Here is a 12,845-nt window from a genome sequence, read left to right as displayed (position 1 = left end):
TCCATTTTAGATACCTAAACCAGTACTTGGATGACTAAAACAGGTATTTGTGTGCCTAAATACAAATGTGGGCATCTAAGTTTGATCACCCAAGTTTGAAATCTAAGCCTTTTATGGCTGTATTCTGTTTATAGTTGAGGTGATATGGACCTGAGCTGCGAAGTTAAGACCTAGATTTGTACAGTACCTTTTCGGGGTTTAGCAGTAGTGTTTGTGTTGGATTGAGATTCACTTGCTCAGCAGATGGGTCTAACAAATCTTTATTAAGGCCAAACCCTCAGCAAGGGATTGTAGTAAGAATTATACCGGATGATCTCAAATCTTGATAATGTAGGAAAGCCTAGATTTGGGGAGGTGGTCTTGCTGTTTTTAATGGAATGAAAGCCTGAAAAAAATACAAAATCTGGTAAAGCCCACCTTCCTCCTAAATAACGCAAGTGTTTGTATACACTCCCAAGACATACAAAGTAGAAACAATAGTTATACATCGATCTTGTTACTGCTCAGCATGCTGTCTTATGAAGTCATTGTGTAGACAATTACATGTGCTGGGTTTGTCTGCTTTGTATATTACTGTTTAATCACTCTTACTAGACTTTTAACCATTGGAATAGCAAACAGATAAGTGACACAGATTTCTTTATTTTAAAGAGCCCTATTAGATTATTTTACATAAAAGCTGAATTACATAGAAAACTGTGTTAAATAGAAGCATTAACTTACAATATAAGCATTTTTATCTCTGTTGATTGTGAAACCACTTTTGTCATACAGTAAAAATGCTGATCATGGTGAACTGTGGAATGTTCCCCTAACAAATTCTTCTATCCTTGGATCAGCAGCTGTCTCAGGAATATAGTGTTCCACAGTTGGAAGTGGGGGTGGGAGAATGTAGACTGTATGCACGCCATTCCTTCTAGTCCATGTTTTATGACATCTGGAACCCAGCAACTGAGTATTTTGTGTGATCAGTTTTCACGATATATTGGATGCTATTGAGTGCTTTATTTTTTACTATGATCTTGTGTAACTGTGGAGGTGTCTGTAGTAACTCCATAGGTAAGGCTGAGTTGAGTTTTGCACTTAAAGCAGAGAATCAACCTTTTTATTATTATAAGAGAAATACAGTGTATCCTCCCCAAAATTACTGCAATTAATACAGAATGAATTTTCTGAGAATTTACAAGTAAATCTGTTAGTTTGTTTAGGAATTGAAACTAATTAAAAATGGGTCCTTTAAAGAAAGAGAGTATCTAGTACCAAACTTGTTTTTTCATTTCCCCCAAAAAACTCAGTGACACAATAACACAGACTCTTCAAGCATCCCATAAAGTTAAAATATTGGGATATTTTGAATAGATAGATGAATGGATGATAAGGATCAAAGGATCATTTTTCCCTGTTGTTCTTTATAACTGAAAGTTTCTCCTGCAGTAGAGGCTGAAAGGTTAAAATGGCCTACAGAGAATACCACGAAGAACCTCCCTCGTTCAAAATGGCTTCTTTCTCCAGTTGGTGTCAGTGGGACTGACATTACTGCTGACCTCCACTGGTGGCCATTTTAAGAAAGGGATCTTCTCTCTCTCTCTCATATTGTTCTCAATGGTTCTGAATGTCTCTACCTCCGCACAGCATAGGGGGCCACCATGGGAGTTTTCCCTGAGGACAGCTGTGTCCTCAGTCCCATTGAGAACAAGGGGAGGTGGTAGCCATTTTGAAAGGGGCAGTTCTTTGTGACAAACTTTCAGTTATGGAAAATAATGGCAAAAAATTGCCGTTAATCCTAACATCTTTTCAAAAGCTGTCCTTTGCACCAGATGTACTCAACTGGTAGGCTGGGAGGAGAGGGAAAAGTAATGCGAGTGCATGCAGGAGTGGGTGGGTGAGATTCTGTGGCCTGCGTTGTGCAGGAGGTCAGACTAGATTATCATAATGGTCCCTTCTGACCTTAGTATCTATGAATCTATAAATGTAAGGGGTGCAGGAGGCAGAAGTAAGCAGGTATGTACATGCAGGATAATGCACAAAGATGCAGGAGGGAGAGAGAAATTGGATGGGTGGAGGTTTGTGGTGCAGGGGGGGTGGAAGAGGTAGGGGAATTTGGAGGATCAGAGGGAGGGGGAAACAGGGTGTACACTCTGGCTGATTTGCATTGCTCTGGCTAAATAAAGCAGCTGTAAACCTATTTTAACTAGCCCCATATGCTTTGGCTGCTATTTGCTGCTCCAGATTGGGGCAAAGCAGTCAAGAGTGTGTCAAAGAACCTGGTCATAAAAGTTAAAATTACTATCTACATATAAAAAAGGTTGATATTTTATATCTTCAAATCACTAGAAATATTACAGGGCAACATTCCCTTTGAATTTCTGGTTTAGGGTTCATGTGTGAATTTTTTAAATTGAAAAATAAACAAGGAAATTCCTGGACCACCTTAACTCTGCCCTGTCACAGGTCCTTCAAACTTCTCATATAGTTAAAACTCATAAGCTACATTGAATTTTTTCCAGATTAATACTTACTATTTCCCCCCTTTATTCTTATAACTGAAAGTTTCTCCTTCTGCAGAAATCTTAATTCTGCTCTGAAATGACAACAATGCAAGAGCAATACAATAATGCTTAAAGCTTGTTCGTGTTTGTGGACCCTGCTTAGATTAAATGAGTTTTGAAGACACATTTGACTTTTCCCCCTTTTATGGTGTCAGTACAGGGCAGAGTTAAGGTTGATTGGGTACCCTAAACTGTGCATTACCAAACCATAACGTGTTTGGATTTTCTTTAAATGTAATCTCTAAGTGTGAATTTCCTGGGTTTCCTTGGTTTTGAGCTAATTACAACAGCCTTGTAGTGTAGTCTACCCTAAGTTACTGATATGTACTCTCAGCTTTAATTCCATTTTAATGTAGTCTTTTTCTGGGAACATGTTATGTTGCTATGTATACTAATCTTATGTATGGATGGATTATTACTTGTTTCATTAAATGCCAGATGTTGAAGGGATTATATGGCTTACTGTGTTGGTTACATGCTACAGAGCATTTTCCTACTTAGGTCCCAGCTCAAATACACTTAGGCTTCTTTTTTTCTGAGTTTATTCATTCCATTTTCTGGGTTTATTTTTAGCAGTTTGAGTTTTATGTAGATGTGAAAAAATCAGCATGTTTCTGGGCTTTCTCCTTGTGTATATGGTAATAAATAATGCATATTGCATTATGTTAATGTATACTTAGGGCTTCGGATTTTAGGTTTTAACTGATAAACATGATAAAATGCCCCTGTTTTTAAAAAAATGTCAGTATTTATCCAATAAACACTGGAAAAAACACCAGAAATGGTTACTTGGATCTAAGGGCTTGTCTACACAGAGCTTTAATACAGACTACAGTGGTGTGATTTCTCAAGCACATTAACATGTTGTGCATTAATTGGCTTGTATAGACCCTGCTGATGTGCACTAAACATTCCTTGCTGTGCTTTAACTTTGTACTCTTTGAAACAGAATAATGTTAAAGCGCACTAGGGAACATTACAAAGAGATTAATCATTACAGTATATACTACTGTATATACATTATAACATATAATATTAAGTATACATTACTCTTTACAGTTTATACCCAGAGAGAGCCTCAAAAAACCCAGTTTTTAGACATCTACATAAAACTCATAAATTAAAAAATGAAATTAATAAACCCCAAAAAACCAGAACCCTGTATATACTGTGAAGAATAATGTCTTTGTAATGTGCCGATTATGCTTTTAATGTAGTTATGATTCAAACAGCACTATATCAAAGCACATTCAGGAACCCTAGTGTGCACCAGCACACACTAGTGAGCTTTAGAAATCACACCCCCTATGGTCTGCATTACTGCTCTGTGTTGACAAGCCTTAGCTGCAAGTTACCATTTCCAGTGTTTATTAGACAAACACTGATTTTTTTTATTATTATTATTTTTTTGGTAGTGGGAATGTTTATCAGTTAAAAACAAAAATCAGAAACCCTAAATAAAATCTAGGTTAGCAGAGACCAAACCTTGTTCACTTCTTTGGTGGTCTTAATCTACTTCTTGCTGGACCAATGTCTGCATTTTAAAAACTACTGGCATAACTAGCACCCTTATTTTCAGTCTTCGCAGAGAGTCTCAGAATGGGTTGTGAAGGACAGGCCCAGCAGACCAGAGCTTAAGGAAGCTTGTATTGCTGTTGCTTGTGTTGTACTTGTGTGGGTTAACAAAAGAGTTCAGCCTCCGGGTCTGGAAGCTTGACTGTGGGGCCTTTTACCTTTCCCTGGTCCATTCACACATCCAGACAGAGTTCCTCTGGATGGTGTTCATTGACTCCTTAGATTCCTTCTTAAAGCAGTGGATGTTGTCTGGGGTTCTCTATTTGGTGTTCCTTTCGGATTCCCTTGTTTTAACCCTTTCAGCTGCACCTGTCTCCATATTTTTATTCTTTGTTCCCTGTAATCTGTTAGGTCCTGTGGCCCCTTCTTCATCTGAGAGCATGGCCTTCTGTTGTTTGGTGGATATAAATAGGCCAGTAGCTTTCATGAGCTCTAGAGTCACTGACAATTAGAAAAAGAAAGCAGGTAAAAATGTTTAAAGAAAAACAACAAAACTAAGAAAGCAATGTCAAAGGGACATGTCAGTTTTGTAGCAGTAAGCAAATTGGCCCTCAGTGTTTGTGCTCCACTTATCATGAGAGATGGCTATTTCTCTAGTTCACTCTATGAGAATCAGAGTGCTGAAAGCATAGGGAACCAAGTCAGTAGTGTATTAGCAGGAAACTTTACCTTTTAGGCAGCTGAGTCAAAGCAAAGGCAGGCATGCAGAGTACTTTGCAGGGCATGAAGATAACAGGAGGCTTTGTTGCATATCATTTCTTCCTGATCTCAGCAGTTGCCAGTTAGATTAAATTCTTTTTATCATACGGCTCCATGCTACCCCTAATAGTTATATCCCGTTTCTAAGTCTTGTACGTACAACCCTTGCTACACAAGAATGAGTTTGTCCAAAAGACCCGATTGCATTATGGGATATTGGATTAAACCATTCTTAATTGTGCTTGACTGCAAGACGTACTGCATAAGAAACTTGTTCCTGAAGAAGCCAAAACTCATTTACACCACATCTTGGGTTAACTGGGATACTGAGAGTTGCCACAGCATATAATCCCTGAAAAATATTTTATTTCCCTACTGCTGCTGTGGTATAAAATGCTCTTTTTATTTTGCATTCTTTTTGAGTGAGATCCTCAGTACCTGGTCTTCTAAAAAAGAGATTGAAGAGAGATTTCTTCTATAGGTACTGCAGTGACTTAAGAATTGTCTAGATTTATTTATTTAATTTATAGGTGTATGTACTCTGAGGCTTTTTGTGTTTTTTATTAAAGTCTTGTAGAGTGTGTTACTGATAAGAAGTGCCTAGTCAGTAACATGGGTTATTTCTTATGCCTTCAGCTCATGCAGCAAGGGACAAGAAGGAAAGCTGCAGCCTTTCCAGCAGGCTGGCTAGCATGGGAAAATAATAATTTTTGAACTTCTGTAGCATCTTTCATCCACAAAGCTCAAAGCACTTTACAAATATTATTGCATTAAATCTAAGGACAACCCTGTGAGGTGCAGAATTATCATCATCCCCATTTTATAGATGTAGAAGCTAAGGCACAAAGAGGTTAAATGACTTACATGAGGTTGCACAAGACTGTGGCGTATCTGGGAACAGAATTTTGCTCTCTTTAATTCCAGCCCCACCCTTTAAACTATGTTACCGCCCTGAGCTGTGGATTTTGACTGTGACTTATACAGAAGCCCTAAGATAATGGGTCCCATAACAAAATTTACAATTAGAGCTGGGCATACTCTTTTATTCAGGGGAGGGGAATAGCACATTTGAAAAATGCAGTTTTGGGGTAACTGAAAACACTCAGAAATCTGGGTCACATTTGATGAATAATTTAGGCTAGATACAAAATAAAGGGGAGGGAAATTTTAAAAAGCCAAAAACATTTTCAAAACAAAGTGTTTTGACATTTATTTTCTAAATGACCTATTTGATTTTGAAATGGCATTAAATCCAAACAAAAAAAAATTGGTTTTTCATTTCAATAGGAAAACCTGAAAAAAATTACTTTCCATTCAAAACTAACCAATTTTTTTTTCCAGACTTTGCAGTTCCACCACTGAACTAAAAACTGTTATTCACTCAGCTCTAGTTACAGTCATGTAACTGTTAACTATCAGAGCTTCAAATCATTCAGCCCATTGTTAGACGTAAGCAAATGAAAAAGCTTAGAGAAGCTATATTTGAGAAGGCATTTTTTTCCCTGTATGTAAACAATGAAAACACCTCTCTTTGGTTTCCTTCCCCAGGTTTATTTACTTGGTGGCATTCCCAGGCTTCTACAGCTTCTGAAAACACAGAATGAGGATGTTCAGCGTGTGGCATGCGGAGCTTTGAGGAACTTGGTATATGAGGACAATGACAACAAACTAGAAGTGTCTGAGCAGAACGGGATCCCAGTCCTGCTCCGTGTACTCAGACAAACCAAGGATGTGGAAACTAAAAAGCAGATAACAGGTAATATTTGCAGAGTATTTGTATGCAAGTCTGCAGTGTTCTACATAGTGCACAGGCTTGCTGTAATATATGTGTTTGTTTATTTAGCTGGATGATTGATGGGTCAAGCATAACCGGGAGAAGAACAAGGATTTAAAGGGACACTGTCAACTAGTTAGGGTGCTTGTCCTCAACCAAACCCTGAAGTTTATTCAAGGCCAGTTTGTTCTCCTAGGGAGTAATAGCCACATAGGGGCCAGGAAACTGCAATTTCCCTTCTCTGATCTTCTTCTGACTCCTTACATTGGCGGGGCTCAATGGCCTATAACTCAGGAGAAGACAGTGCGGGGATCTTTCAGACTCATGCCGCTCTGAGAAATCCACTAGGGACAGAGGATTGCTGGCACCGATGTCCTGTATCTCTGCAGCAGCTTTGGGCCCCTTGCAGCTCTGCCCTGACCTCCTGACAGCTTGACTCCAGTTTGTGAGAGAACTTAAGTCACCATTTCACACAGAGAAAAAGATCACTCTGTGAGCGCTGCCTGTTGGCTCCATAGCATCCAGTCAATGGACAAACACTTCCCCGATATTTCTCTATGGCAGTGGTGTACAAACTAGAAAATAAGCAAACAAGGAGCCATGTTAATGTTCTTTAATGCACAAAGGAAAAAATTGTCTGTGTTCTTTCACAAATGGAGAAAGACAAAATGGGGAGACTGAAGGGATTTTATGTTAAGATATTTTTACTCTCAAACAAGAGGAGAGTAAAAATATTGACTTGAAAAGCTATTAAAATGATGGCACTTGAAGATGTCTTTTTTAAGTGTTTGAAATATTGTGCTTCCTAAGGACTGGAAATGAAGCCTCATGTTATCACCTGTCTTGGTCCGGCAGTACAGCCACGGCACCATTAAAATGCATGAGAGTTCGTTGCATGCAGCAACTCCAAAATCAGGTCCCTCAGGTCCTTTCATATGCAACACATTCTCTCTGTGTATAGTAGTGCATTTACACTGGGAATGTTCACTCTTTCCATCACCATTGATCCAATCCCAGCATGAGAAGACATGGTGGTAAAAATGCCTGTGCCATGTGGATACTGGTAGTTCCATCATTCCTGCCATCAAAGGAGCTGCACAGTGCTAGGGCAAAAGCAAGAGAAGTGGTAGTGTAGGCCAAGATATTTGTGACTATTACTCTGTTTTAACTTCTCAATACAAAATTTAGATTCAGCAATTCTGTAGTTACAGCTACCACTGAACATGAGTATTGATATTAATGAGTTGGAGAATAGCTGTTCGGAAAATGTTTAAGCACACAGCGGGTGTCAGTTTGTGTAAGCGGGGGAACAGTCCCGCTCTTGTGGGGAACTTTCCTGGCTTCTGCACTACCCCGGTGAAGTGGGCTAGCGAAAGGATCTGAGTCCTCGCTCCCACTTCCTTTACTCAGTGGTCTCCCGGCCCTTGAAGACTCCCCTTCCACTATCCTGTCCAGCAGAGTCCTCATAACCCCAACAAGACTGGGCCTCGGATTCCTGGGGGGGCTCAACCCCCAATTCTGCTGTGGTCACCTAGGAGAGGGGCTAGGGTGTCCCCACTCTGGGGTACTCTGTCTGCACTGGGCACTTCTCTGACCCACTGACCATTACATACAAGTTAAAGCAAATGAAAGTTATTTAATCAACAATTAATTTAAAAAGAGTAAGGAAAAATGGGAAAGGTTAAAGGAAACACATCAACCCGCTCTGTGGCAGGGAACATCACAAACAGTGTCTCTGGAATAAGAAAAGGAGTACTTGTGGCACCTTAGAGACTAACAAATTTATTTGAGCATAAGCTTTCGTCAGCTATAGCTCACTTCATCGGATGCATTCATTGGAAAATACAGTGGGGTGATTATTTATATACACAGAGAACATGAAACAATGGGTGTTATCATACACACTGTAAGGAGAGTGATCACTTAAGATGAGCTATTACTAGCAGGGGGTGGGGGAGAGGAAGGAAACGTTTTGTAGTGATAATCAAGGTGGGCCATTTCCAGCAGTTGACAAGAACATCTGAGAAACAGTGGGGGGGGGTGTATGTGGGAGGGGGAATAACATGGGGAAATAGTTTTACTTTGTGTAATGACCCATCCACTCCCAGTCTCTATTCAAGCCTAAGTTAATTGTATCCAGTTTGCAAATTAATTCCAATTCAGCAGTCTCTCGTTGGAGTCTGTTTTTGAAGCTTTTTTGTTGAAGGATAGCCACTCTTAAGTCTGTAATCGAGTGACCAGAGAGATTGAAGTGTTCTCCAACTGGTTTTTGAATGTTATAATTCTTGACATCTGATTTGAGTCCATTTATTCTTTTACGTAGAGACTGTCCAGTTTGACCAATGTACATGGCAGAGGGGCATTGCTGGCACATGATGGCATATATCACATTGGTAGATGTGCAGGTGAATGAGTCTCTGATAGTGTGGCTGATGTGATTAGGCCCTATGATGGTGTCCCCTGAATAGATATGTGGACAGAGTTGGCAACGGTCTTTGTTGCAAGGATAGGTTCCTGGGTTAGTGGTTCTGTTGTGTGGTGTGTGGTTGCTGGTGAGTATTTGCTTCAGGTTGGGGGGCTGTCTGTAAGCAAGGACTGGCCTGTCTCCCAAGATCTGTGAGAGTGATGGGTCATCCTTCAGGATAGGTTGTAGATCCTTGATGAGGCATTGGAGAGGTTTTAGTTGGGGGCTGAAGGTGATGGCTAGTGGCGTTCTGTTATTTTCTTTATTGGGCCTGTCCTGTAGTAGGTGACTTCTGGGTACACTTCTGGCTCTGTCAATCTGTTTCTTCACTTCAGCAGGTGGGTATTGTAGTTGTAAGAATGCTTGATAGAGATCTTGTAGGTGTTTGTCTCTGTCTGAGGGGTTGGAGCAAATGCGGTTGTATCGTAGAGCTTGGCTGTAGACAATGGATCGTGTGGTATGATCTGGGTGAAAGCTGGAGGCATGTAGGTAGGAATAGCGGTCAGTAGGTTTCCGGTATAGGGTGGTGTTTATGTGACCATCGCTTATTAGCACTGTAGTGTCCAGGAAGTGGATCTCTTGTGTGGACTGGTCCAGGCTGAGATTGATGGTGGAATGGAAATTTTTGAAATCATGGTGGAATTCCTCAAGGGCTTCATTTCCATGGGTCCAGACGATGAAGATGTCATCAATGTAGCGCAAGTAGAGTAGGGGCATTAGGGTATGAGAGCTGAGGAAGCGTTGTTCTAAGTCAGCCATGAAAATGTTGGCATACTGTGAGGCCATGCGGGTACCCATCCTAGTGCCACTGATTTGAAGGTATACATTGTTCCCAAATGTGAAATAGTTATGGGTGAGGACAAAGTCACAAAGTTCAGCCACCAGGTTAGCCGTGACATTATCAGGGATACTGTTCCTGACGGCTTGTAATCCATCTTTGTGTGGAATGTTGGTGTAGAGGACTTCTACATCCATAGTGGCCAGGATGGTCTTTTCAGGAAGATCACCGATGGATTGTAGTTTCCTCAGGAAGTCAGTGGTGTCTCGAAGATAGTTGGGAGTGCTGGTAGCGTAGGGCCTGAGGAGGGAGTCTACATAGCCAGACAATCCTGCTGTCAGGGTGCCAACGCCTGAGATGATGGGGTGTCCAGCATTTCCAGGTTTATGGATCTTGGGTAGCAGATAAAATACCCCAGGTCAGGGTTCCAGGGGTTTGTCTGTGCGGATTTGTTCTTGTGCTTTTTCAGGGAGTTTCTTGAGCAGATGGTGTAGTTTCTTTTGGTAACCCTCAGTGGGATCAGAGGGTAATGGCTTGTAGAAAGTGGTGTTGGAGAGCTGCCTAGTAGCCTCTTGTTCATATTCTGACCTATTCATGATGACAACAGCACCTCCTTTGTCAGCCTTTTTGATTATGATGTCAGAGTTGTTTCCGAGGCTGTGGGTGGCATTGTGTTCTGCACGGCTGAGGTTATGGGGTAAGTGATGCTGCTTTTCAACAATTTTCATCCGACCATCAAACTCAGCCTGGACCAGTCCACACAAGAGATTCACGTCCTGGACACTACGGTGCTAATAAGCGATAGTCATATAAACACCACCCTGTACCGGAAACCTACTGACCACTATTCCTACCTACATGCCTCCAGCTTTCACCTAGATCACACCACATGATCCATTGTCTACAGCCAAGCTCTACGATACAACTGCATTTGCTCCAACCCCTCAGACAGAGACAAACACCTACAAGATCTCTATCAAGCATTCTTACAACTACAATACCCACCTGCTGAAGTGAAGAAACAGATTGACAGAGCTTGAAGAGAAAAGGAGTACTTGTGGCACCTTAGAGACTAACAAATTTATTTGAGCATAAGCTTTCGAGAGCTACAGCTCACTTCATCAGATGCATCCGATGAAGTGAGCTGTAGCTCACGAAAGCTTATGCTCAAATAAATTTGTTAGTCTCTAAGGTGCCACGAGTACTCCTTTTCTTTTTTGCGAATACAGACTAAAACGGCTGCTTCTCTGAGAGCCAGAAGAGTACCCAGAAGTCACCTACTACAGGACAGACCCAACAAAAAAAATAATAGAATGCCACTAGCCATCACCTTCAGCCCCCAACTAAAACCTCTCCAACGCATCATCAAGGATCTACAACCTATCCTCAAGAACGACCCATCACTCTCACAGATCTTGGGATACAGGCCAGTCCTTGCTTACAGACAGCCCCCCCAACCTGAAGCAAATACTCACCAGCAACCACACAACAGAACCACTAACCCAGGAACCTATCCTTGCAACAAAGCCCATTGCCAACTCTGTCCACATATCTATTCGGGGACACCATCATAGGGCCTAATCACATCAGCCACACTATCAGAGGCTCGTTCACCTGCACATCTACCAATGTGATATATGCCATCATGTGCCAGCAATGCCCCTCTGCCATGTACATTGGTCAAATTGGACCGTCTCTACGTAAAAGAATAAATGGACACAAATCAGACGTAAAGAATTAGAACATTCAAAAACCAGTCGGAGAACATTCAGTCTCTCTGGTCACTCGATTACAGACCTAAGAGTGGCTATTCTTCAACAAAAAAACTTCAAAAACAGACTTCAACGAGAGACTGCTGAATTGGAATTAATTTGCAAACTGGATACAATTAACTTAGGCTTGAATAGAGACTGGGAGTGGATGGGTCATTACACAAAGTAAAACTATTTCCCCATGTTATTTCCTCCCCCACATACACCCCCCCTCACTGTTCCTCAGATGTTCTTGTCAACTGCTGGAAATGGCCACCTTGATTATCACTATAAAAGGTTTTCTTCCTCCCCCTCACCCCCTACTGGTAATAGCTCATCTTAAGTGATCACTCTCCTTACAGTGTGTATGATAACACCCATTGTTTCATGTTCTCTGTATATATAAATAATCTCGCCACTGTATTTTCCACTGAATGCATCCAATGAATGAGCTGTAGCTCACGAAAGCTTATGCTCAAATAAATTTGTTAGTCTCTAAGGTGCCACAAGTCCTCCTTTTCTTTTTGCGAATACAGATTAACACGGCTGCTACTCTGAAACCTATCTCCGGAATGTCAGGGCAGTTCACAGTCTGTTCCTTGTAAGTCCCAGGCCTTCTTCTCAGGCCCTGGCTGTGCTGCAGGGATGCTGTGGGTTGGACACTTGCTCTGGTGGTGCTCAGACGCTCTCAGGCTCTAAGTGGTAGGACCCTTCTTCCCAGTGTCGCTCTCGCCCTGTCGGGGTTACAATCCAAGCCTGACCTGCAGAGTCTCTTGGCTGAGGCATCTCTCTGTGCTGGGCCTGCTGCCCAGGGTCCCCCTCACTCTCTCCAGCTGCTCACCGCACCCAGCTCTGGACTGCTCCAGCCCCAGCTGCATCACTCTGTCTCTGCACTGCTGCTGCTCTGCCTCCAGCTCCCTGGGCTGCTTCTTTGACCCCTCTGCCTCTGGTTGCTGCAGCTCTGCTCCCAGGACAGGTCTCCTCTGCAGGCTGCTTCTGTGACTCTGCTCCCAGCACTGACCTGCTTCTTGGGCTGCTTTTCTGGCCCCTCTGGCTCTGGTAGCTGCAGCTTTCCTCTCAGGGCAAGTCTGCTCTCTCTAGGCTGTGCCTCTGGCTTTGGGGCTGCAGCTCTGCTCCCAGGAAAGGGTCTGCTCTCACTGCATCTGGCACAGCTCAGCTTGGACCCCTGCTTTCTCCTTAGCTCGGCCCCACTCTGTCTGACCCAGGCAATTCCAGCTCACACGGAGGACGGGAC

General features: G+C 42.1%; 1 protein-coding gene across 2 annotated transcripts in view; it reads left to right on the top strand.

The window, feature by feature from the left end:
• The window catches only part of PKP2 (plakophilin 2), a 66,112-nt gene that overhangs the window by 19,200 nt on the left and 34,067 nt on the right, over positions 1-12,845 (top strand). For both annotated transcript variants that reach the window (XM_038413233.2, XM_038413224.2), the window contains exon 5: positions 6,372-6,579. In XM_038413233.2, coding sequence (XP_038269161.1) covers positions 6,372-6,579 — 208 coding nt within the window. The remainder of the gene's footprint in view (positions 1-6,371; positions 6,580-12,845) is intronic.

Source organism: Dermochelys coriacea, chromosome 1 (assembly GCF_009764565.3).
Source record: "Dermochelys coriacea isolate rDerCor1 chromosome 1, rDerCor1.pri.v4, whole genome shotgun sequence".
In the NCBI taxonomy this organism is placed as follows: domain Eukaryota; kingdom Metazoa; phylum Chordata; order Testudines; family Dermochelyidae; genus Dermochelys; species Dermochelys coriacea.
This window is presented reverse-complemented; position numbering and strand designations above follow the sequence as displayed.